Genomic DNA, 27,422 nt, shown 5'->3' with positions numbered 1-27,422 from the left:
TTTTCTAAAGGATAAATGAAAATGGTCAATTTATCGAAAGAAAAATCACCAGTCAGAAAAAATTCCAAGTCAACTTACTGAAAAGTTTAATCTAACAATATACTTTCTTATTACAGAATGAGCAAAAAACCAATTTGCTGCAAAAGATTTCATAATTCTATAAATATTTTACAGAACTTCCAGAGTATCCTGACAGTAAGACTTCAAGCCGTGTATAATAAGCACTAAAATACACACAAGTCAAATCAACACAAGTACACAACTCACAGAATTCATTTCCCACACTGCAGTATGTTTCCTCAAATTCAGAAATGAGAACTTAAAATCCAATTAACATCTATAGGTAAGTATTTTTAATTTTTTTTCTCCAATTTGTTTTGTTTAGGTTCAAGAATTCAGGGTACGAATATCGATTTTACTGGAAAATTTAAAGGCAAGTTTGGGTTTCTATGAAGCATCCAATACCTTCAAGTTAAGTGAATTAAGTGAATTATTTGTAATTGTAAATAGGTTAACCTTAACTGAATAATGTCTAGGACATTTAGCTAAAATGCACTGCATTTAACACACTAATGATTTTAAGTGAATTGCAATCCTTATACAAAATGTAAGCTGTACGAGGGACTGAAATTCAATTAAAAAAAGTAATTAAAAAAAAAGCAGGAGAAACAGATAAACATTTTGATGCAAAATGAAACTAATTCTCTCTTTACAGCTGTATATGAACATTCCAGAACCTGCGAGAAAAAGAGAAAGCCTTCAAGAAACCCTTTTCTTTTGGGGCTTTTTGTTTCCAGGTGTCTACCTTGGCCTTGCTCCTCAAGCCACGTCATCTCTGGCAAATACCTGTAACCCCATAAAACTTCCTTGCCAGCAAAGCACTAAAGAGCAGCTGACTGTAAAGCAAACTACCAATGTATCTTGAAGCTAAGAAATGATTTTGGATGGTATGGTTAAAAAAGCAATTATTGCTGAATTATACTGAAGGATCAGTTAATACTCTGTCCCTGCTGTTGTGTTTAAGTGGCTTCACATCCATTTTGTTACACTGTGTGAACTAATAGAAACAAGTATTTCTCCAGTTCAAAACTGAGCAACAAGGATTATCCACAAATTGTTTCAGCCTCCTGCTGGTTATTGTTTTCATCATATTCAGAGGGAAGGAGACAGATTCTCTTACAATGAACCTCTCACCAAAAGCTTACATTAGAAATCAAACAAAAAGTTTGATTTTGTCACTTCTAGTGAGCAAGTAATTAAACAGCACTTTTAATTAAAGAACAAATACATTGAAAATTCCATGGGGGTTTTAACTTCTTACCAACTTATGTATGATGATGCTCAGTCAGAAAAATATGTAAGTTTAAAAAGCAACTCACCTTGTTCAGCCTCAGATTTGTTAAAATTTGGTATTAAACATTACTGCTCTATACAACAAGATTGTCACAGTCATACTTCAAAATAGTAATTTTAACTTTTGTGATTTTTTTATTTCTGTTCAGATTAATTTATAAAAATTTGCATCATTTCAAAAAAGGAAAATGTCAAAAGAATTCAGTCTGAATGAAAATCTGCTGAAAAGAAAGTTACAGCTGCATTAACCTCTCCTTGGACTACTAAATGCAATAACTCAATGAGTAGTTTATAAAAATATATTTTTACATTTTACTGGGGAAAACAGAGGTAGACAAAAGGAAAATACCAGTTTGAGTGTAATGTCGCACTTCAGAACAACGTATTTGCATGAAAAAACAGTTTTTATTTCCTTAAGAACCCTATTTAATAGGAAAGCCAGTAAAGCATTTGGTCTCAGTCTTTCTTGGTGCTCTATTTCGGTGTGAGGTCTAGAGAGAAAGGTGAAAGGACTGACATCAACTGCCCTTCTGCAGCAAGCCAGTCAAATGTGTACATCAATCGGAGAGAGGAAGGTCACTGCACATAAAATGATTCTTTATTTCTCAAATAATACACTACACTAACCTTATTTTTCATATCTGATACCATAATAAGGCTTCATAGAACTGTACAAGTTTTATACATTTGTCCACAAGTTTCCCTACATCAGTTGCAATTCCACTGTAAAACAGGTGATTTAACTGTGTACTGTTACATGACTGGGGCTCCTTTAAAAAAAAATGAAGCAAACAAAACACAAGAGTAATTGATCTAAAGCCTGGAGTCTAGAAGCTGGAAGGAAAAAAAGGAGCACTGAAAGCAATACCCATCACATTAAATCCCACTCCTCATACGCAAACGCTCCCAGCTCTCAAAGGTCTGTGGTGCTTATTACCAGTAAAAATAACTAAGGCAGAACCAACACAACCCAGAGATGTATCAGAACATGCCACCACGTGCAGCTACTAAGCAGGCAGTGTTTCAGATCCCCTGAATTCTTCAAAGACCTGCTTTGCTGAAACGTACAACTCACACTTGGAAATAGGAGCAAACGGACTTTTTCAGCTGGCAAGAGCTACAGCTCTTCCTTATAATGCGACTCAAAAAAGGAAATTTGTCATCCCAGCTTATAATGAGCCCCCGACTTTTAACCTCTGAATTCAAATATAATCTCTGTTGTAAGATCAGGTATTTTTTGTCACAAAAAAGATGTACCTTATAACCACAGTGGCAGGTGTTAACTTAGATGCCCTGGCTGGCATAGCTACCCACACATACTGATTATCTATTAAAAAAACCCCAACAAAATAAGAGAACCATATAGACTTCTTGAAAAAATATATATGGTAATCTCAGAGCACAAATTTTCAGAGTATTCCAAATACCTCATGATGGAAATACAGGAATTAGCATCTATAGTTTCTTGCAATCCAATATGAATTAAAACAATTCAGCAGATCCTCCTTACAAATGTGTACTGGTTACCACCCATATGAACAACGTGCTATGAATTTAGCACCAGTATCTTAATTATTTAGTGCCTAAATCCATATTCTTCTACCCTTACTTATCAAAATAACAGGATTCTAAATTAAGAATGACTATGCCCAAAACAGCTCCCTCAGTTATTTTTGATAGCCTGCCATGTATTAAGATACCTGAAGTTAGAATGTCTTCTAAATCCTTGCTTTTGGAAATATTTCTAAGAGGGCTAGCATTTGCTTTTTAAGAGCATTATTTGAAAGCATGTTTTCAAGTTTTCTAACTTCTGCACAACAAACTGTAGTTTGAGCTGCCAAAAGCCTTTAAATCTTATGAAATATGGAAGATCCTCCCCACTCTGAAGAGCATGCAGGGCTAAACTAAAATGTTGAGAACTTACACTCATCATGCTAACAAAGTGGAACAAAAACCTCTAATATAAAAGCAAAAACTAATAAAGCCACCACAAAAATCGAAAGCCTATTTTGATACCTACTGCATACAGACCATGAGAGTTTAAGATCTATCTATTTCATTATGTCCTAGAATGTGTGTGCTCATGCATTTCTAGTCTCCTTGACATAATTCCAGCCTCTATCTAACATCAACAAAAGATCTAAATAGGGGAAGGAAAAAAGTAATTTACTGAATGCTGTGATTTAATAATCTGTCTTCACTCGGTTTGCCTGAGGGTGGCTATGGCAACGCTGTCTGTTTTCCACTTCTTTTAAGTTTGTGACTTGGTACTACTCGTATCATTTGCTACCTAATGAATAGCAACACATCCTATGCATTCACCCCATATGTATCACAGCATCTGTTCCATAAAATGAACCAAAGTACTCAGGACACAAATCATTTTTAAGGATGAAATACTGAGTTCCAAGGGGTACAGGAAAATTAACAGTAAAATCCACAAATCTTGTAATAGCTTTGCATTACTTAAGTTACATACAGTTACATAAACTTAAGGGTTAGAATGTATTTCACACTCACATGATGGAACATTGACAAGCATAGTTAGAACAAAAGAAGCCTGATGAGTTTTACTGCATTCTTGGCAACTTGAATTACTTTACCTGAACAGCCAATTAATACAAACTTTTAGAACCTCATTAAATACTGCTTTTAATGAAAACTTCAAAGCACACAGTTGATGACATTCTAATATGCCTATATTCATATGAATATTGTCTGTAGTCACCCTGAAGAAAGGGATCAACTCAAACATCACCCTAAAAATCATGCTTTCATAAAGCATTAAAGGTGCTATGTATCAGCTTCACCATCACTGCCTGCAAGGCTGCTGTCTGTGGATGGAGCTCCATCTTCATTAATGCCCTCACCATTATTCTCCCTCTTAGGAGCTTCATCATTTGCACCCTCCTTAGGTGTGTCATTAACTCCTGGAGGTTGTTTGCCTTCAGGCGCTTTAACGCTACTTGATGCGGAATCTGAACCAGATGTAGTTTGCTGCTCCTTTGCATCAGGATCCCCTAAAAATGTCTCCCACACCTTCAGCCTTTCTTCCCTTTCTCTTGCAGTCTCCTCCACCTATTAAAAAGAGATGTTAATACACATAATTTCGAAGTCATCCTTGTCTAAATGAGTATTTACACAGATAGAATTATACAAACACTTATCTTACAAAATTATCTCAAGAGTTCAGAAGGCCCTGCTGACTGCGAACTAACAATCTGTACATGCAGTGGATAATGCTCCAAACTGACATCTCCAACACACAAAACAGGTCCTTTAATTTTTTGCTAAGTTGAATAATTCAGAATGATTTTTTGGGGGACATTCTAGCAGTTTTTGAGGAGAAGCAAGACAGTGCAGGGGTGGGCAGGGGAAGGGGATGCCAAACACTTCACGAGTTAAAACAGATTTATGGTTTGGAAGAAATATTTGATGAAATAGGACCAGGAAAGGTTACCTGATAATCTGTTACACCATCCCACGTTTCAGCACTGAGCTGACGGCCTCCAAACCACCTTCCATTTAGAGTGAGCTTGCACAGATCAGCTTCTGTGGCCTCTTTAAATGACACAGAAGCCACGCCATCAGGGTGTCGCTGTAAGGAGAGACACCTTTCATTTAATATTCTAACCAGTGTACTTATTCCAGTATCTTTTAGATTGTGCTACAAAATCAATTATGGCTCCATTCTGATAATACATAGTCCTGTTTGAAAATATCAGTTTCCAAGTTTACATATTTTGTTCTACTGGCATACAGAACACAGTTTTTGAACACAGGAAACAGGAAATGTTTCAGCTAGCTTAGATACAATTAAATGTATTTATATACTTTCAAACTTGTGACTTGTATTCAAGTTCTTCAAAAGAGTTAGTTTGCCTTCACTTAGGCTGAAGTTGATGGGTGCTTAGACATTAAGTTTCAAAGCAGTTTTAAAATACTAAAAGACTAAGTCAAGTTTCCATTAAATAAACATACAAAACCAAATAAACACTCTACTCATATTTAAAGCAGCCTAAACGTTTTGCAGCTTTGCACATTACATCAGTTCTGCCAACACAGCATGTAAAAATACCTACATCAAATATGAGAACCTTCTTTACTTGTCCAAACTTTTCACACTCTGTCCGCAGATCTTCTCTGATCTCATTTAGCACTAAGGGATCCTCCTGCAAAGCAGTCACACAGCTTTAATTAAACACAAGCACTCACTTCTCTCAGCTTTATTTTTGCTCAGTCACTAATGGAAGCCATGTGCCAACCCATCAGAAGTTCATAAAGTAAGTGCTGCTATGCTGCAGTTTCAAAGCCACCTAAGAGTTGGCAGACAGCTCTTATTTTAATTTTATAAATGCTACTTATTAACAAAGCTATTTTGTGCTGGTTTCTCCATCCTAACAGTTACTGTTGTTTACTCCTCTTTCCATCCCAAAAAGGAATATTGTCAGGATACAGACAGTGAAAAAGGCTGATTTGAAAAATACATTCTTACCAACATCTTTTTCTTGTTTTTCAGAGAGCTGAATGAATTTCAAGCAGATGTCTGGTACAGGAGAATGCCCTGCCCAAATCTGGTTCTCATCTGCTTAGAATTTTGCTAAAATTTGTATGGCAGAAACTTCGGACAATGTTAACTGTTAACAGCCCAACCTACAGTAGCAAACTGCATTTTCCTACCTCAAAGTCCTTTGGGTGAAACATATTCCTGATAATAACGATGCGTTCATGTCGCATTCGAGTTGCACCATCTTTCTTCTCCGGCCTCCAATCCAGCTGTCTAATGAAATGAAGCAACAGTAAGAAGATATTGTTGCGGCTCTCTTCAGTTTCTACAAGTATTTGTTGAAAAAAAATTATTAATTTGGCATTTTTTGCAATACATCAACACGTATTTTTGACAAAAAGTGTTAAGTTATTCATCTAAAACATACAATAATTACCCAGGTTTACCACTTCTACAAAGCAACTGGTCTTTTAAGGTACTTTAAAGCTCAAAGAAGGAATATAAATTATTGTAAAAATCAAAGCATTTTTTTAAACACAAAGAAAATAATTTTGAAGTTTTAATTCCTTAGATTCAGCTCAGATACAGGAATCAGGTGCTGCCAAGTACAATTAAAATGCTGATATTTTGCCATTTTTTCCTAACTTATTTTGTAAAAAAGGAGATCCACTATTCCCTTTAGTAAAACTTAACTGCTTTTATTTAAACAAACATGCAAGAAGACTTTGACTCCTACACAGGCACTGCTGTAAGATGTGTTTTGTTCCACAGTGCCACAAACTAGTCGTGTAACTCAGGGCACCTGTTCTAAGACTTTGCCTTCTCACAGCAGATGTTACTTCTCATAGAAATGCCTACTTCATATCCTATTACAAATAAACCCCACATACTCACACTTTTAAATCTCAAACTCATATATCGGGGGAAAATCTTAAATTCCTTCTTATATCTCCTACTTTAGCTAAAGAAAACATGGATTCCCAATGAGAGTAGTTTTACCAGTAAATTATGCTCTTCAACTCAAAAGGAACACAGTCATTTTATTCACACAAATTGCTGTCAAATGCAGTTTCATTATTTTCATTCATCATCTCCACATGGGAGACTTCTTACAACAAGAATTGCCAATGCATCCTTGGGGCAGACACATGTCAAGCTACTTCTGTTTTCAATAGATAAGATATCAAGTAGCCTTTGCTCCCTTTAACTATGGCAAAACACTTCTGCATTACTATTTACAACGTTCAGTGGAATGTTGCTTTCAATAAAATATCAAAAGTTCAAACTTCTTTCTTCTTTAATCTGCATCTTCTTGGTTCCAAAAGGCAGAAAAACAGTTTTTAAGCGACAAAAGCAATGAATCAAGGTACAATTAAAAAAATCAGTATATTTTATACCAGAGATTGATGTCTGGGGGAATCTACAGAGATATTTTAGTACTTTCTCCTATGGCAGCCAAGCATCTTTTGCCCTTTTTTAACTACATTATGGTACAAAATACATGTGGGCAGTCAGTGTTATGACCTTATAACAGCAAGCCCAAATATCCTGACAGGATATCTTGCACACTCACACACTCAGAAGAAGTGTCTTATCTCCCCAGAGTTGTAATATTTTCTTCTACACCTGAAAGGACCATGGCTCCCTATGTATTATTTCAATGTTTAAGTCACAAAGAAGCTCATTATATTAACATTTAATTTAGGAGTACTTCCCCTTTAAATGTGCATTAGTTAAGGTATTTCACTGTCAGATAAGACTTTAACTTTTGCATAGCTTAGCACTGCATTTGAAAGAAAGCAGCACTTTACTAATAGCACTTAGAATTCAAGCAATATTCTACTGAAATAAAAAATACAAACTTCTGCTGTTGAGACAGCTTCTTCTTGTAGTCTTTACATTTCTTCTTCTTTTTGCTTGCATCATACTCCCCCTTCAGTTGGAACTTTGCAACTTCCACATGCAATTTATAGCCTCGGATTTCTGCCTCATCCAGAAGCCTCAATGCAAGTTGAACTGATTCTCTCTATTTGAAAATAAAACACAGCACAAGCTTTAAAGCACATAGCACAGTCAAATGATCCCAATAACGTGGTGTTAAGTATATTGTGCAAAGCATCAGGTCCCTGTCACTGAAAAGGCCACTTCTCTTCCCAGTCTCCTGACACGCAGCTGGCAATGCTTTCTTGATCAAAATCCAGTATTTCTGCACTCCTGTTATAATTGATTAATGCTCCCAAAAGCAACTGCACACAGTTTATTCAAATATGTCACAGAAACTAAACTGCAACCATCAGGCAAGCTGATGAACCTAAAGAATAAAAAGACTTCAGGGGACTAATTTCCTATAAAGCTTGTATCACTTTTCCATGAACAGCAGATGTTGAGACTCTCACATGTAATTTTTAATATTTTCTTGAAAGTCCTTTGGAGTGGAACCTGTCTTTATATTTGTGCACTGAACAGCCCTAACTACTCCAATTACAAAACCAGCACAGACTACAGGACATTGGATTTAGCACTGCCTGGTGCTTTTCTTGCAGAATTAAAGCAGGTTGCACTTGGAAGCACCAACCTTCCAAATGATTCACAAGTGAAACACATGAAGGAAACAGTACTGCAGCCTAAACATAAATTTTATGGCTTAATAAAGAATGTAACAGAGTTCTGAAATCAACCAGTTCTCAACTAAAAGTGTATATATAGGACTACAGTCCTTGGTATACAGTATCCTCAGTTACACAGTAGCATATTTTCAAAGTAAAAGGTAAATAAACAGTCCCCCATTTCACCCCATAATCACTGTCACCCAAGAGAGGAACGTGTAGGGAGACATGTTCAGCAGCTATTATGGCCACTTTCAGGTAGAGGGTGGGGTTGGATAAGAGGTGCACAAGTGGGCATTTCTAGAGTAAACCTTTAAAAGAGAGACCTAAATTTCAAGTTACACTTCGGATGTTTCAACAGTCTCCTGAATATGATTCTGAAACAGTGGCCACAAGTACTTTCAGTGGGAAGGAAAACTTCATTTCAGTGCACCACTGACCTTCAGATAGCAACAGAGGCCATCTCCTTTAAGATTTCCTTCCTTATCTTTGTACAGTTTGATTTTGTGTTCTTCTGTCTGAGGATCTCGCATAATGATACCGCATTTTGACATGACTTGTACAAATTCATCTTTTGTAATGTCTGGAGGCAAACCTGCAAAATAAATTCAAACAGAAGGCTTGAGTATGGTCTATGGACAAAAAAACCCCCCAACCTATAAACTGACAACTATTTTCTCCACCTACAGATTCGACAAAAAGAGCAACTGAAAATGTATAGACTTTATAAGGTCTGAACTTTGAACTAAGGACAAGAAAAAAAACCAAAATGGATAAGAAAATTATGTGGATGTTCCATGCCAGTTTGATCTGGATGAAGATTTTTGAGAATTCAAGTATGTGCACTTCTGTGACTGCTCAGAGCCACTAAGCATATACATATATAAATGTTCTTCTGTATATGCATCTAAGGGTAGCTCCCCACAATCCAAAACAGGTCGAGAAACACCATAATAAGGGCACAGATAATTTCATTTAAGTTTCCCCATTATTTCCTCATTCTATTCTCAGCCTTTTTTCTTTCACTCTTTCCTCTTTCTTACCTAGTAACTTAATTATGCATGTATTAAATCAAATAAAAATTAAAGGTTAAGTGATGTTTATAGCTGATGCACTATCTGGTTATAAACTTGTCATTATTCTATCCCCTAAGAGCCTGCAGAAATTGTTTTGCTTAAAAAAACCCAAACAAATTAGTGACTTGGCTGACACAGCTCACAGAATATCACATTTAGCAGACAAAAGCACAGAGCATGTCCCTTTGACTACTCTCCCACATCTGCAATTTAAAGGTCACCAAGACATTATGCAGTCAGGAACATAACATTAAGCAGCTTGCAAGTGGCAGATTGACTAGAGAATATTAAAGACGTTTACGAGTCTCTTTTACCATCTTTAGCTCCAAGTAGATAAATAAACACTTACCCGTCACATAAACATTTGTGTTTCTGTCTTCTTCAACATGAAACCATCCTAAACACAAGAGTTTTAATTCAGTTATGGTAATACATTAAACATGGGAGCATACAGTAATGTTTATATTCTATCAGATTTCTAACAATTTTTGCTTGCTCAAGGGGAAGCTCTGAACATGCCTTAATTTGCTTTTTTCCACCTTGCATCCCGACTTAGGAGGATATCTATGAAGCACCATACAATTTAGAACTATCTGGAAATTTTCAGCATAACCCATATCTTTGCTGTACCAGACAACACTGAACAATTGCCAGTTTTCACTTGTTACTACACGTCACAGCTAAACATAGGGAAATACTTTGTCACTTACCTGGCTCCAGCTTCCTTTTTTCTGATTTTTGTTTTGGATCTGTTTGTTTTGGTCCTTTCTCATTTGCTGATGGTTGTGTTTCTGCTGTCTTAGAACTTACTGGCTGCTTACTTTCAGTGGCTGTGCCAGAGGCAGATGAAGTGTCTGTCTCATCTGCGTGGAAGCCATAGTTGGCATGATAGGTTGCCAGGAAATCTTCTGTTATCTGAAAAGAAATTAGGAAAATTAATCAAACATTTCAAAGAACTACAAATTCGGGTTTGTGTTTTCATGTTAGTTAGGTGATGGTCATTTTCCAATCTGGTATTTTAAAACTGGTTTTAAATCATCTTTGCAAAGCCATATGCATAACAAGTTCAGGCATTACCTCAACTGGACAAACACACTAATTCTGTACAGCACATGAAGTTTTTACACAAACATTTCACAAGTTCTGACTTTTTTCAAACCAAGCTTTCTGCTTTCCACTTAAATTGGACCTGCCTGAAGGACAGAAACCAAATGCTCCCGGTCATAGTTAAGAGATAAAGTGACACTGACAGTAAGTCAACAACTTATCCACAGATGATGAACAACTGACATTTGCAGGCATCTGCCTTTTCATGGAATCATTTCCAGGGAGGACCTATATTTGTGTTGACAGACAGTAAATACTGCACTTAGGCAGAGATGTATCTTAACACACTGTTTCTAAGGCCACATGTTTTACTTTATATCCTACTAATAGATAATTAGCTTCTTCTTTTCTAGAGAGAGACTACACTTGGATAAAATTTAAGATTGGCTAATGCCTATGTTTTAGAGGTCAAAATAAAAAAATCCCTACAAATTACACCCAGTACCAATTTTAATACTAGCCACTAGCAATCCCATGCAAAGATATGTATCAGAGCTGCTTTTGCCAACATCCCTGCATTAGGAAGGATTTTCTGAAGTTACACACTCTGAAAGGATTTATTCCCAAAGCTGAGCCTTAACCTCTGAAAATTTTATCTCTGACTTGTGCTGCACTTGGTTCATCTGTATTCAATAGAGAACAAAACTTGATGTCATTAAACTACTGTGTCAATGATGATAATGCAATCTCCCATCTTCTAATGGTTCAAAGCTTCACGTTTCAACTCTAGACTTCTATTATAACAAATCAAAAATGCAGAACTGACAGTAACAGGCTCGTCAGGAATAATGCAAGATGCCATGGAGCCCCATATAACTTTAAAGTTTAGCACAAAATAGCTCCCAGGCTAAACAAGACTTGCAACACACCTCGATAAGGAATGTAAGTGGCTGCTCTTACAGACATGACCCAACACAATGTCATGTCAAGAGAAAGAAAAAGTACAACCACATTTAGTGAAGAAGACACTGTGCTCTAACCAGGTTCATCATACTTGACACAAGCAACCTTAGCAATCCTCAGTGTTACAGTTGATGAGATCCAGAGAATTAAGAAGCTTTTGTACTTTCTGGTAAACAGGATTATTAATTTTCATCAGAGAACTTACTGATAAATTAGTGATTAAACCTGCAACAACCACCTTCCTGCAACAGGATTATTTTTCAGCTTCAGGGGGAACTGTATTCTTGTGTAAAGCTCAATTTATTCTTAGCAAATTACCTACCATGGACTATCAAATTTTACCAGTCAATAACAAAGATGTTTTTTGCATAATATCATCCTACCATATAACCACTACAACTACCTCATTTTAAAATGTGTTTTTTGCAAGCACAAAGGAATTTATACAAATATAAAGACTTTTATTGGAAACTATGTTATACTGTGCCTGTATGACAAACACCAATTATCAGAATTTGTTACTTGGGGCTTCAATCCAGTTCTGGTGGAAAACATCACAGAGAGATCAGTTCTATCTGCATACCCTCACAGTTGGGGTGATCAAGCTTATAGGAGAAGAAATACAATACTACAGGACATGTGAGCATGTAATTAACTGCTGGTCCCACTGAAATGGAAAGGAATAGATTAACCAAATGAAGAACAGATACCCTGTGCCTGCAGATGACAGCCAACATCTGTATTTTCATAACTGATGGAGGCAGCAGATGAATTCCTTGTGCTATTTTGTGATATGTCCATGAAGGACTATAGAACTTGGTATTCATCAATACAGTACCATTGAAAGAAAAGCAATTAAGTAATAAACGAGGTTACAATTGCTTCTATTAAATATTTGACTGTCTCCAAGTTTTTCTGGGGAATGTTGACAATTAATATCATTCACTTTTTGCACGGCTTTGAAATATGCTTTAGTGGAAGCTCAGCAGCCACTACTCCCAAAGCAGAGCAGCACTGCAGTCCCAGTCTGTAGATGATGGTTAGACCAGTCATATTTTCATCTTTTGTCAAGAAACAGAGATTAAGAATTTTATTACTGCTCATGGAGAAAGTACTCCAACTTCTGGCTCCGGTGGTCTCTCCAATTTATTTTGGTAAAACATTCTGTTGAATAATCATCAGGCAGAAGAAGTAACCTGAGACACTGGTGTCTAGCTCAGCAAAGAATCTTTGTGAAGTTCTATGGGTCACTGGTAGGTCACCAACTTCTCCTACACATCATATTTACTAGTGAACTTCGCTGCTCTTATTTAACCTGTCCAACCCTTAATGTTATCTCCTCTCCAAGACAGAAGAGATAAGAAAGGCACTTGGGAAAGTCAAATGACACTGAGAGGAGAAAAATTTAAAAAAATAGTTGAGAAAGAGGGGAAGAAATAGGTAAAAAAAAGAAAAACCTTTTTACAAGTTACTGTGCTTACTGGATATAGCACTCCACAGGGAGCCAGGGGTACTCAGTGCTCCACTTTGTGAGTCTGGATTTCTCAATGCTTTTACCCCTCCATAAGCCATCTGCTGCAGACACCTTCCTAGGTTTACACACATTCAAACTTGGCACTACAGGCTTCATTCTCACTCAGATTCTCTGAATTGCAATGAACTCACAGTCACAAACTAGAACTGGCACATTACATCTATCAAGCAGACCCCATAAAATGTCTTAATACTAAATTAATTGCCCTCATTCATTGTTATACGGTAACAAAACCACTATTTCACTTGCAGATCAGCAGATTTGCTCAGCTAATTAAACCTATGTCCCTTCTCCCTTTGAAGAAACACAGTGTTATGGCAAAATCATTTTTTATCCTGAAAATATTTAATAAAAAAACAACCAAGATGAAAAACTGTGACGTGTTTCCATGCTGTGGAATGCCACTAAGTAAGACAAATACACTTAATTTTCAAGTGCACTTCTGTGACTGAAGCATATGGAAGATCGCACCTGTACAAGGCACTATTTTCAGGTAATAATGAAAGAGGGATATACTTTCATCTAGGATATATTTTCATCTAGACACCTTAACAGACACTTCACTGCCCACAAAAAGATCACCACAGCCACTGTGACAAAGATCTAAAGGCAGCACGGACCAAGACCTACAAATATAACTGTGACTTCATGCCAGGCTCGAGCAACTCCGCAGATCCTCAGCCAAGGCGAGAAGCTGAGACACAGCTGAGACACAGCTCTTCGCAGCAAAATCGCAGTCGGTCACAGGCGGGGACGGTTCTGCCTGTAAAAAGGGGGGTTTCGGTGCCACTGAACCCTCAGCAGACACCAGTGGGGCAGAACGCGGACACCTCCGTGCCGAGGGGACCCAGCCCCGACTGCTCCTCCTCCTCACCCTTCCGGGGACCCCCGCACCCACCTTGGGGAACCAGGCCTTCTTCTCCCGGTCCCACTCGTAGGCGGCCCCGTCCGCCGGGTCCACGTACGTGAAGGGGTCGGATTCGCCCTCGCCCTCGCCGGGCTCGGCCTCGTACTGCTGCTGCAGCTGCAGCTGCCGGTAGAACTCCTCGTTCCCGTCCTCGCCGCTCATCCTGCCCCGTTCGGCGGGACTCGGCACCCGCGCCGGGCCTGGACAACCCGCGCCGGGCCTGGACAACCCGCGCCGGGCCTGGACAACCCGCGCTCGTTCCGCGGCCTGAGGCGCGCGCCCGCCGGCCCCGCCCCTCTGGGCGGCGGGAGCGCGCGGGAGCGGCGGGAGCGCGCGCGGACCCCCCACCCGTCTCACGCGGCCGCCGCGATCGTGCCGGGCCCCGCCGCGCGCACAGCACCGGAAACGCCCCTGCCCCGCCCGCCGCCACCACCGGGGTGGTTTCGCCCGCCCCGCCTCCTGCCCCGCGCCGCAGCCAATGAACGACGCGCTGTCGGGTCACGCGGGGAACGGCGGAGCCAATGAGAAGCGGGGGTGGAGCCTGTCCAGGGGCGGGCGCGCGCAGGGGGCGGGGTGTGTTTTCCCGCCTGTGGGCGGGCCCTGAGCGCGGCCGTGACGGGCCCTGAGGGCGAGGGTGGCTGGGGGTGGTGAGACTCCCGCATCGCCTTCTTCCCTTTCTCTTTCTCTTTGCCTCCGGCTGCAGCGCTGTTTCACCACAGGCAGGGCTTCGGCGTGAGGGCGGCTGCCTCTGATGCGCCAGACAGCTGTGGGCGAGAAGCTGTGCCTTGATGGGCTTTGCGTGGGCGCTGCTGCAGCTTTGCTTACGTGATAAATAAAAGTTTGGGACACGAATAAAAGTACTTCCTGCTGCGATGCCATTCGCCATTGTGCCCTGGGAAACGCTGGTCAGTGAAGCTGCTTCTGTCAGTGGTGTTGGCCATCGTCTGGCAGTGACAGGTCCTCGTGTCCTGCTAGAGACAAAGGCAAAACCAAAAAGATAAATGAAACAAAAATGGCACGCGAAATGTCAAGAAATCACACTGTTTCTTGCTCCTCCCTTGTCCAGCCATGGCTGTTGTGCTCCCCTTGGAAAGGGTTGGTACGCTGGGACAGCGGGATGAGGCTTGGCTTCAAAACACGGAATTAGTTTGCATTAATGAAGTCTGCAATTAGTACTCTGCCTGTGAACACTTAAATATTTTAAATACAATTTTCTCACGCGAATCAATTTTTAAAAGACCTTCATTCAGTGCCATCTAGTGGTTTTCACAGTGTAGCCCAGGCAGCTACATCAAACCCAAATTTAATGGCTGTGTTTAAAAGTGTTTTATTTAGAGGATGAAGAAGCACACTGATTAGGTTGTTTTGCAAAATTTAACCTAGAGCTATAAACCCTAGGTATTAAAATAGCCACCTGTTTTAAATGAAAATTGAGCCACATCAAAGCTGGCAGTGGCCAGTTGCCAGGGGCAAAGCAATCTTTCCACTCAGAAATACAAACGATATTCCGACATTTTCTGGAAATCAGTATTCCAGGAACAAATATATCTTTACTGTCATACAGACTGGAATGATAATAAAATCAAAGACACAAGATCATGAAGCTCTGTAGGGAAAGACCAACATCAGCTCCCTGCCTGGGCAACAGGCTGTCAGATGAAATTGCTGAGGATATAAATATAGAGTTCTAGTAACCTTTGGCTGTCGCACAAAGAACATCCAGCCTAGTTAATGACATCTTTCATGCTTCAAGAATTTTCTCTTGGCAGGGCTATTACGGTAGTTGTCCAAAGATTGCTTTGTGATCACTTATAAACTGACAGCTTAAAGGACATTTGTCTTCACTTTCAAACAGATTGTGGAGAGGAGCGTGAGAGCCTGGACATAAACTGTGCTTACTTATAAAATTTGGAATTGGATATATGTTGGGAAATAAGATAATCACAGCCTCGACATTGTAAGAGAGACACAATTTAAGTCTTAACCTGCTTGTTTCATTTTGGCAGGGGTTTTTATGTTTATAACCCGAGTGATTGCAGCGAGGTCTGTGCCCAGGCAGTACAGCTTTCCCTGGTGTTCAGATCTGCTTACAGAGAGGCACTTTTGTGGGGAGCGGGAGATCCAGATTTAATCTCGATCCGATGGGAATGAGAGCGTGCTTGTGTGCAGGAGGGTTAGTGCGAGGTAAATCTGATCTGCACACTTTAACGAGGCTACCAGGACACAGTGCCTCGAGTCCTCACACTTCCCGCAGACCAGAGCATGTGTGACGGCAGCTGCTGCGGCACTGCCTCGTGCGGAGTCACCACCGTCTGTTCCCTTCCTCCTTGGTAAAGACAGCACAGAGGGCCAGCCCAGGGAGCTGATTCGGCTGCAAACGCATCACTTTTGGGAGTCGAGACAGCTTTCCTCTCACTCACATCCTCGAAACGATACAACTCATGGCTGCACAAGCACTGCTGCTCCAAGCTGCATGTTCTGGGGATGGGCTCGAGTGTCCTACAGCTTGGATCAGTCTGTCAAGAAATGGTGTTTTAAATCCTAAGAAAATGTCTCAAAGTAAATATTAAAAGGAGGCATTAGCATGGTTCTGTATCTGTGTCTGACTCTTCTGTGTTATACAAGACAATCTTGGCTCATCAGAGCTGATTGTTGGTCTAGAGATGCCATCCACTAAAAGTAGGGATACCTTGGTTTTCCTGAAGTGGTGTTTTGCTCTCTGTTAGAGGGGAAGCAGCAAATCACTAGCTAATGCTTAATTAGGTAAACACTCTTTCCTTGAGCTGCTTTGTTATGTTAAATTAAGGAGGCAGTAATTAGTGGTTAAGTACAGAGAGGTTACTCCTGTTTGGACTTTCCGTGGGGCCGGAACCTGTAGCTGTTACACAGACTAGTGAGAGTGACTAAGAGTGTGAAAAATTCACAGTGTGAAAAATTACGGGACCAGTACAGATGTGCTAAAAATTCAATATCCTGTCCTATGCACAGAAATTCCACCTCACGGTTCACCTTGCACTGAGGGGCCCATCTGTGGCAGAGCCTATAACTAAACACTGATTAGAGCCCATATTATATTTTTTAAGTGCCACTGATCGAAATGTGTACGTACTGTGACTGTGTGTAACTTTGGCTTATTCTTTAATTGTAATATCCTTAGCATAAACACACAAGTGTCAGCAGGCAGCCCTTGTAAAATAAAACAAAACAAAGCTGTTTCTATGAGAAGTGGGAGCTTTAAAATGGCTATAACTGTGTAACTGACTTTAATACCCTGTGCCATTTGCTGGAGATGCAGTCAGTTACACTGTGGCACTGCTTTGACATGGATGTGTTAATTTTTGTGGATTTTTGGTTTTTTTAACTACACTGGCATCTTGTGACAGCACAGAGTACTGATTTTAAAACTGTTGCTGATGTGAATATGAAATGTGTATATCTCATTCACAAAACAAACTATAAAACCCCCTATTTTCTAGAAATCGTATTTATTTTCTCAGTAAGACTCTGCATGAACAAGACCTTTGAGGGAGTCTTGCTTTTCAGTATTTTGTGCCATTTTTCTACCCGTTCTTATACTGTGGACATAAATAGTGAACCCCTAATTATTCATCCCAACTCTTCACTAAATAACTCTTAGTATTACTGTAAATAGAAGTTATTTGTACATGCTCTTCCACTTGTATTACTTAGGGGTGAAAGAACCTGGCTTTGGAACACTGAGAAAAGATTGCAAAGAAAACAACCCTTTTCCCCTAAATCCAGTTATGGTGATGTGGAGACATTTTAGGGATAATTATATTGTGGGGAGTAGATGAAATGAATAATATCAGATTGTTTAGATAAAAATATATGTTGACCAATATATTACTCGAGTACAACATGTCATGAAGATTTGAAAGTACAGAATTATCAAAGCATAAAGTACACAGAATAATTAAATTATGGCTTGAAATGTTACCAGTCTTTAACAAAAACATGTGCAGGATATAGCAAAACCATCAGTTTTGTAACAAGATATATTAGCAATAGATAGACCACCCAGCTAGAGGAGTAGTTACACAAGCAAAAAGTAGCTGCATGCAAGGCAAGAAAAATGGTGAATTGGGAAACCCTGGTTTTTAACGGCTGCTCTGAGATGTAGCCAAGGATTTTGCAGTGGGAAATTTGGTCTCCAACAGAGACAAATTGTGAAGTCCAGAAACATGTAGCAGATTTGTTTCCCAAAGGCTTTACTAAGCTAGAATAAAGAATGATGTAAGGAGCTGTAAAACCATAATGTTTGTTGATTTTTCTTTTGTTTAGAATTCCCTGTAGTAAGATCCAGGAAGATAAATGTAGGTTCATAAGTGTGTGGGCTTATCTACTTATTTCAGTCTCACCCTCCAGCTCCATGAAGAAAAAAAGAGAAGGAGAAAATATCAGTGCAATATGTTTGTTATGTTTGTACCTAGCTCACTACCAGGAATGTGTTACATTAAGACAAAGAGAGTAAAATAAGGTCTCTGGAGTCTGCTTTGACATAAATTGTGTTTCTATGCTATTATATTTCCATTTATTTCAGTGATCCTATCCTGCTGTACAATTGGTACAATAAAAGGAAGAATGCATTTGAAAATTAGTTCTTTAGTCTTTCAGCTTGTAACATGAGGAGTGTAGTAAAAAAAGGCCAGGCCTGATGGGACTAAACTGGTCTGTCATTAACTGGTTTACGATGACTACAGAGGTTGTATTCCAATGCCCCTGGGATTTATAGTTTATGATTAGGGCAGTCAACAGAGAGAGACTGTAAATAGATTTTCTCATCTTATAATGAACTCAGATAATGGTGCATGGGTGGATGGATTTCCAGCCATGTGTTGTTAGGGGCTCTGTACATCTGGAGGGAGCTTATACCTTCAAGGGTTAGTTAAAATGGAAGCGTCTGTGGCTGACAGAATTATTTTAATTCATACATTGCAGCTTCTGTTCTATACTTCAACACCCAAATTATTTTGAAATAGGAGCCCCTTAGTTTAAGCGGTGGAAAATCTGTTGTGTTTTCTATCCGCAGAACAACTTCCACAGAACAAAATTTTGGTTCAGGGAACACAAAACTCATAAAAATAAGTGTCATTCAACTGTTTTGTAACATGGGATAGGAAGACTTGCCTCCTGTATTTCCTTATGGGAAGGCAGTCCCTGCCAGCAGTGCTGCTGAGCTTGGACAGGCTGTCCTGACTTGTCTCTGCAAGCCGAGCCATAAAATCAGTGGATTTGAGATTAGAAGGCCTATCTCAGTAAGACAGTCTATCCTAATATTAAAAAGGGATACAACTTGAAGAATAGAAAATTAGTAAGATAGAAAAATCCAGCTCTCCCAGCATGCTTGAACATGTGCAGACCACTTAGATACAACCACGTACACTACGGCAGGAGTGGATCAGTGCAGGTAAAGGGTTGGTCTGGCCCCCCACACTGTACAGTTTCTACTTCAAACTTGTTCTAGTCTGATTCCATGGACTGGACACACAGTTTCGTTTGAGAGAAATCCAGATTGTGCACTCAAGACCACTCTGGGAGACAGAGCAAAATAAGGCAGGAGGGCACATTTGAGCATTCACTGTGCATCCCAGCTAGAACTCTGATACAGATTCACCCCAATTTCTTGATGTTAAATCGATAATTCTTGATGTTAAACCATGAAGAACTCTGCACTATTGAGATGTTTTACCCATAGGTCACAAAGAATTTTACAAGTGTTGTTAAAGATTATTATAGTTTTCTCAGAGAGATGATCACCTGCTGGTTCCCTTGACTTCCTCAGGAACAGTGAAGAGCATCCATCTCACTACACAGCAGTCAGCTCTTAGCCAGAGTTTCAAAGTCACTGACAGAGCAAAGGCTACTGTGGATCTGGCCCATAATGCTTTACTTTTTTTACTTCACAGTGCTACAAACCTTAGCCTTCTTTCATTTTAACATTCTTTCTGAGATGTTTACCTATATGTAACAATCAGGACAAGAAAATAAATAAATCAAAATTCTGCCTGGTTGTTCGTGTTACAGGTGGTTTTCCTTGCTTGCTGTAGATGCAAGTACTTAGAGGGAGCTCTCAGTCACAAGTCAAAGAGCAAGTCACCAAGAATAAAACCATCCTCACAGCCAATTCTCGCACCAACTCTGCTAACTCCTCTCTTGCCCAGTCCAGGAATTCCATCTAGGAATCTATGGTCGTGGTTGGGAACATAAACCATCCCTTTGAGCTTATGCTGGAAAGTTCAGCTGTTGCAGCTTCTTTTCCCACTTGGTTTGATTTCTTTATTGTCTATTTTTTAAAATGAGAAACTCCTGATGAAAACACTTTCACAGACAGGGCAAGCCACCTCTTTCCAGGATCCCAGTGGCAGTGACTTGACTGTAAAGGCTCAGTTTCTGTCCTTCGTCCCACGTGAACTAAACACTCTCCTCCTCTTTGGTGATGCTGTAATCTGTCAGCAGCGTGACACTGATTTCCGAGCCGTGGGTGCTGCCCGTGACTGACAGGGCCCTGGTAGGAGAATTGCTCTGGGTGGCACTGGGAGGCTTTCTACGAAGCGCTGCCCTGCAGCACAAGACTTGCTTTTTAAAATGTTGCCGGAAACTTTTACTCAGCCAATAAAGGGCAAAGGGGTTGACGCAGGAATTGCTGAAGGCCAAGGCGCGGGAGAAAATCGTCGCTATCAGGTGGAAGGTGGAAGCATCTACAGAAGAGTGGTATGTGAAGGAGCGGTACAGGTAGAGGATGTGGTTAGGCAGCCAGCAAAAGGCAAACAAAGCAACAAGCACCAGCACTGTTTTTGCAACTCTCTTGCGGGATTCAATCTACGAAAAAAATAACGTGTATCTGGTATTAGTAGCAATTAGTGACATGTTTGTGTTGTTGGTGCTGATTGGCAAAGGAGTGTAAAAGTCTAACTGCATTAGTAACCAAATAAACCAAAATGAAAAAAAAAAAACCAAACAAACACCAAACCAGAAGAAATAAACAGGGAAATAAATCTATTTCATAATTTTCTTAACAAAGTGTTTGCAGTGCAGAGCACATTCCCTTTCCATTATAAATCACGTGGCATTCTCATCTAGACTAGGACTTAAATGTACTGTAGTTAATGTGTCAGCTCACATGGATGAGGTCCCAGTGTTTACAAATCAATGGTTTAACTCCTGAGTTTATAGGGTCATGATAAAGCACGACAGACCCATCCCTCTTTAGGAAAGCATGGACACTCACAAGTGGTGAGTCATGAGCACGTGTGTAAGAGCACAGCTGAGTCTGGGTTGCCAGTGTGTGCTGAGTTTGTGGAGTTTTTTACTCCACTATCAGGTAAAGTTTTGTACTCAAGAATTCAGAGTTAATCATCACAATAGACTTTGGGAAATTGGACACTTTAGAGCTTGATTGTAGCTTACCTGCTTACGGGCATGACCATGTTCTTCTGCTGGCATGTTGGATGTACTTTTATATAAAGTTCTGGCTATGAGAAAATAGTAGACAGAAATGACAGCCAAGGGGACAATGTAGAACACTAAGAAGCAAACCAGGGAATGAGCTTCCTGCAAAATCTTCTCAGATACAGGATAGGGGGCACACGCCTCGAAAGTTACATTTTTCTCAGGATTGCTGAAAGAATACAAATCTGAAAAAACAGCCTCTGGGATAGCAAATATCATGGAGACGATCCAAACACATCCAGCTTTGCAGCAGGTCTTCAGGAGCGCATCTGAAGTCTGCAGTTCCAAGGGCTTCACGATGGCTCTGTACCTGAAACCACCAACATCATTGTCAGAAGAAATACAGAAATAATGCAATCACTGACAGTGCAAACTTCTTAAGGCTAAAGCCATTTCTATTCCTGCTAAAGTAAGGTTGCTGGAATTGTCTTAGAAATGAAAACAGATACTAGCTCTTTGGAATTAAGATGGAAATGTAAAAACTAATTTTAAACATGTATTTTAATGGATTGTCTGGCAGGACTTGCCATTAAAGCCTTCCTAAATAAAGGTGACTTACTCAGTTTGGATTGGGATCAGTAAGGGCAATCATCTCTCCTAATTTTGTGGCACTGCCTAGAAAGGTAAATGATGGAATTAGTATGCAAAACTGGTAAAGGTGTGAAACAGGTTAGCTATTTTATAAATCATGAACCCAAGCATGTACAGCCCTCCTTTCTTCCATATTCCTAAGTTCTCAGTGGAGTGCAGTGATCTGACTCAAAGTAATGCTCCAGGATTCATTCATATTTATAAAGCAGGAGTGGACACTGCTGTTGATTCATGCCTGTGACTCTGCAGAATGTGGACTGAGTCAGGCAGACGAGAAAAATCTGGGTAAATCTACTGATATGTGACAATATGTGTGGAAATGGGACACAGAAAGAGGACCAACTCCCATGAAGGTGGGTGAAGCACAAGCAACAGTATATCCAGTTCCTCAAGGATCAGGGATTTTCCATAAGGCAGAAAGAAGTGATGCCTCCAGCAGGGCACAAGACTGGCATGAAAGGAAAGGCAGTGGAAAATGACCCAGAGGATAAGCCAGCTTAGTTGTACCATTTTGCACAAGCTAAGGATGTGGTCTTTTTCTCTGCTAGGCAAATTCAAATAGAAGACTGGAAGCTGGATTGCTATTTATCAAATACCATTTTTATTGACTTAGGGCTCTTCTAGCATACAGGAACATGACAGGCTGGCACTGAGCACGTGATTGATCTGAGCCTTCTCAGTAAGTTTACCATGTAGTTACCCTGTGAAAATGTGGCATGGAGTATTTATGTAACAGCTACCATGAAGCATTAAATACAGAAGCAAGTGTCTAAACTGTAGAATCAGAGAATAGGTGGGTTTGGAAGGGACCTTTAAAGGTTATTTACTCCATGGTGGGTTCCAAACTGACGTCATACAGGACCAAGACCTTGGAGCTATGATAGATAGTTCAGTGCAAACATTAGCTTAATATTAAGCAGTAGTTAAAAAACCACACCAAACCCTTAAAAAACCCCCCCCAACATAACCCCAAAATGTTAGGTATTATTAGAAAAATAACTAAAAGAAACACAAACATCCTAAGGATGGAATATAACATGAATAGCTGGGAGAGATGGATAGGGCTCTCTCTTCTGGCACAAGAGACAGTGCCATCAAATGAAGGCACGTTGTTTATTCAACAGGCACTGAAAGTCATTGCTGAACAAGTTCAAGAAGAGGCTGGACAAGGATCTAGAACCCATTGAGGTTATTAAATAGACAGAAACCACATCTGCTTAGGGGGTCATCTGAAGGCTTAGGGTTTAAGTATAGTGTTGGATAGAGGTTTTTGTTCTTCCTACGTGTCTTTTCTTGTCTTTGTACTACCACTGCTGGATGCTGGTATTGTCCTACATAGACCCTTGATCTGCCCCACTGTGGCCATTCCTGTGTTGGATGATTATTTTTGGAGTACAGTAGCAGCACCATTGCTTAAATTCTGGACACATGAATCACTTGCTATTACATACAATCCACAATTGCTGGCATACTAGATGAAAATCTTTTTTTCTCTTACTATTAAATTTCATTTTTTGTTTTTCTACTCCTTGACATGCTCCTGCTGATTGAAATGAAATTGCATCTTAGCTTTTTTCATTCAGGAAAGAAGTACTTGGAAAACTGATTGTTCAGCAACTCCTGACAGCAGTCAAAGCAGTGGTCCCTACTAGCAGTGCTGTCATTGTAACCTGAGTTTAATTTCAGGACATCTGGGCTAAAATGTTTCTGTAAATGACATAAGAACTACAAGAGAAAACATATATAAAAATATATATATGCACTTATGAAACTGAAAATTACAGTAGCCATCAAATTATTGGATTCATTCCTTTGTCCTCACTCTGTTCTGTGTTCTCTTTTGTATTTTTACCTCATGTCAATCTTTCATGTTCTAGGATTTCTTGAATGCATAGGACAAAGGATTTCCACTCATTTTCACAGGTTTTTTTTTCGTCTTCCCTAACTACTTTAGTGCACCACTAGATAGCACCAATATACTGTCCTTTCCCCAACTTAAGCAATTTCCCTTTTCTGTGCAATTGAGAAAACCCCCTGTACTGTACTTCAAACTAATAAAAGGTCAAAAGACTTAAAGAGTCTTTCTCACTTCACTCCAATAAAAAGCACTGCTCCAATTTTACTAACACGTGTTTTTAAATTACATGGGAGACTGGTCAGTTTTGGGTTTGGTTTTAGTCTATTACAATGTGCTATTTAATACTGTGCAAAACAATAACTTCTGCTCTTTTACCCATTTCTAACTTCACACCTGCAGCATCTCCTGGCAAATCAGTTGCACAGACCCACCTGTCAGCACTGAGAACAGTCAGGGTAAACACTGACACTCCAACTGAGGTTAACTGGATAAAAGACAGCAGCTTGCACCCAATCCTTCCGAAGAGCCAGGTATCCACAACGTAACGTGTTGCATCTATAGGCACACAGGTTAAGAGGAGCAGCAGGTCTCCAAATGCCAGGCTGGTGATGAAGATGTTGGGAACCGTCTGCATTGATTTAATCTTGAAAAAGACTTTGATGAGTATAGCATTTCCAAGGAGACCCACTGAAATGATCACAGCATATGTGATGTAAATTGTGCACAGTATTTCTAATCCTGGAAAGGAGTCTTCGGTCCATTTTTCATTTGTTGTTTCATTGTCAGTGATTGATTTCAGTGCTGTACCATCCATAGATGCACACAAAGTCTGATTAGCTGAATGCAAGTATGCTTGAGACATTTCTTTAACTGTTTCTTCTCCCCAGGCTGGACTTAGGTTGACCAAAAAATTGTTAAATAATTAGCTTGCAGCATATTAGCAAGGTCAATGGAGAGGTGAAGGTTTGTATCTGAAATCAGGATTCCCGTTGCACATTAGCTACTTTCATCCCCTTCTGGATCTCAAAACATGCCTAGGAGAAATGCACATAGATCTTGTTCTGAACTGTGGAGGAGGTGGAGAATTTTTTTATTGGCTTTTCAGCTATTGGAGCAGAGAGGGAGGAGGAAAAGAGGAACAGAATTTCTTTAAAGACATTAGCTGAAATGAGGTGCTTTTTTCTTGGAGACATCTGGCAAGTAAATATCATAGGATGACTATTATGATATTAGGTTTTGTTTATTACTTAGCAAATGTTTCCTAATGTCGTTGAAAATAGTCTAAAAAGGAAAAACCTGAAATGGAAACCTGAAATACTTTTCTCAGTAGTACAGGTAAGCAAAGAATATACTAACTTAACACAAAACTCTTCAGTATACATTAATGACGGATAAAATAGAACATATATAGTATTTGCTGAAAAAGCTGTAGAGACTGCCTATGTTCTGATTAGTCTTTCTATCACAGCAATGCAGTGACCTTCCAAAAGGCAATATAAAATCAAAATTTAGGGCCATGATACTGCTAACATGTATATTAAAGCTTAGGTTTTTCCATTAGAGCAGTCCCATTGCCATCAAAACAACACCTTATGCTAAAGTTTGAACAGGTTTATAGATAGGTGCTGGACAGAAGCCTTGTATCTTGCAAAAATAATCCATGTATGTATTGGCTTTGGATGGTAAAACCGATTATTCAAATCTTCTGGGAGAAAAATAACATTTCCTGATGCTTTCTCAATCAAACATATTTGTAATATGAGTTTTCTTATATTTAGATAGTCAACAGTCAAATCTTAAACTGTACATTGTAATGAACTCCTGATTAACTTTACTCTAAACTAAGGTACAAGGAGTGTAGTGCATTGAGTTAAATCTCCTGAAATTAAGAAAGCCATGGTCTAATTTCTGAGTAGTGCAAGTGGAAAAGCTATCAATGGATTGATCTTTATGCCTTGAAAATGAAAATCAGTAGCTATTTTTCCTTCAGATTGTTCTTGAGCTGTGATGTTCTAATGGACAAGGTACCCTGCTCAAATCATGAAAGCAATCTCCCAGCAGCGTCCCTTTGTCTGTAGCTGCAGACACACAGACACACAAAAGCAAGTTTGTTTCATTTACTCAAAAAACCTTCTCTAAGTACTAAGCGTGAGAAATCTTAACTTTTCCTCTCCCAGTCCCAATCCTTTCAAACACAGCCATGCCATAGGTATGAGGTGGTGACAGACCAGGTGGTAAATGTTCGAGCAAATGTAGGACCTGTGCTGTGGAGTGGTGGGAGAAGGACTCACTGATGCAAAGAGGACGTATGGGTTAAAAATTCTGATTACATTTTTTGAAAGTGCTTTTAGAAGAGAAGCTCTTGTCACGATCAACCATAATATGTCCTTTCATGCAGGCACAGTATGTAGGTTGCTCACAGATTTAGGTATCTTTGAGGATGCCTGATTATGTTGTCCACCCACACTGGCGTAGCACTGTGCATTATATTTAATACAGAGTTCACTGACTGCAGCAGATTGTGACAGCTTAATGTCAGATAGTTACATAAAATGTTTAGTTTTCCTGTATGGGAGAAGCAGGGTGTCACCAAACATTGGGAACTAATTGCACTCCACCAAGTGTTGAGTACTCAAGGGTGGCATCTGAATGAAGCATCAGGTGTTTAGCTGAAACTGGGATTTAGCTGAAACAAACTCATCACTTGCCTTGAATTGCACTAGAGGTTGGTTGATGCTCCGAAGCTCAGACAGCAGCAGATCTTAGCCTCTTACAGTTCCAGAGCTTCCAGAGCCATCTGAAAGATTTGGGCTGATAACGTGAACTCTGAGGCTCAGTAGTTCACTCAACCATTTTGCATGTTGGGACAGAGAATCTGAACTCATACCCCTCTGTGTGACACATAATCCACAGGACTGGACTCATGAGCTGTGAGTTGCTCCCAGCAGTTGGTTTGGGGAGGATTCAGGTATGAAGGGAAAGCTGACAGACCTCCTGACCCATATTAAAACCTCCTGAGGACATCAACATGTGCCACAGATGAAAGCAACCCCAGACAGGGGCAGAGGCTTAAAATTCTCTTTACTCCTGATACTTCATGTGCTGTTTATCCCAAACTGGACCTGAATTGATGTGTCTGGACCTGAATGCTCAATTTTATGCTTTGCACTTCAGAAGCCCTCATTACCAGGATACACAGACACATTTTCCCTGCTCTTTTTCTAGCAGGGCACAGTGCGTATGTCTAACCCAGCTCACAGCAGCATGAAAGTCTACTTGGTTTTCTCTTTCCACTGAGAGATTGCATTTTTCCCATCTTTCTTCCTCCCTGGGGAAATGTGGCAGAAGAAAGCTCCATCATTTCTCACAATTATTCCTTCAGTCCTTGTATGAGTGCAGGTTTTAGGTAGTTGGCCAGGTTCTCTCTTTATGGAGCATAAGATACTGTCTTAGTGGATTGATAGGAGGTGAAAAATACTATTTTGAAAAAGCACACAAAATAACACTGTC

The 27,422-nt window shown here is 39.8% G+C and overlaps 2 protein-coding genes across 2 annotated transcripts; both read right to left on the bottom strand.

Moving 5' to 3' along the window:
* Positions 1 to 62: 62 nt before the first annotated feature.
* On the bottom strand, positions 63 to 14,333 carry HTATSF1 (HIV-1 Tat specific factor 1). The gene is made up of 9 exons (XM_064670062.1): positions 13,985 to 14,333; positions 10,253 to 10,457; positions 9,892 to 9,939; positions 8,907 to 9,061; positions 7,723 to 7,886; positions 6,034 to 6,133; positions 5,436 to 5,525; positions 4,814 to 4,951; positions 63 to 4,431 (listed from the first exon to the last, which is right to left on the bottom strand). The coding sequence occupies exons 1-9, from the start codon at positions 14,153 to 14,155 to the stop codon at positions 4,147 to 4,149; spliced, it is 1,356 nt and encodes a 451-aa protein (XP_064526132.1). The 5' UTR covers positions 14,156 to 14,333; the 3' UTR covers positions 63 to 4,146.
* A 3,500-nt stretch (positions 14,334 to 17,833) lies between these two features.
* BRS3 (bombesin receptor subtype 3) lies at positions 17,834 to 24,980 on the bottom strand. The gene is made up of 3 exons (XM_064670063.1): positions 24,344 to 24,980; positions 21,422 to 21,773; positions 17,834 to 20,833 (listed from the first exon to the last, which is right to left on the bottom strand). The coding sequence occupies exons 1-3, from the start codon at positions 24,772 to 24,774 to the stop codon at positions 20,426 to 20,428; spliced, it is 1,191 nt and encodes a 396-aa protein (XP_064526133.1). The 5' UTR covers positions 24,775 to 24,980; the 3' UTR covers positions 17,834 to 20,425.
* Positions 24,981 to 27,422: the final 2,442 nt, after the last annotated feature.

This window comes from Pseudopipra pipra, chromosome 13, assembly GCF_036250125.1.
Source record: "Pseudopipra pipra isolate bDixPip1 chromosome 13, bDixPip1.hap1, whole genome shotgun sequence".
Taxonomy (NCBI): Eukaryota; Metazoa; Chordata; class Aves; order Passeriformes; family Pipridae; genus Pseudopipra; species Pseudopipra pipra.
This window is presented reverse-complemented; position numbering and strand designations above follow the sequence as displayed.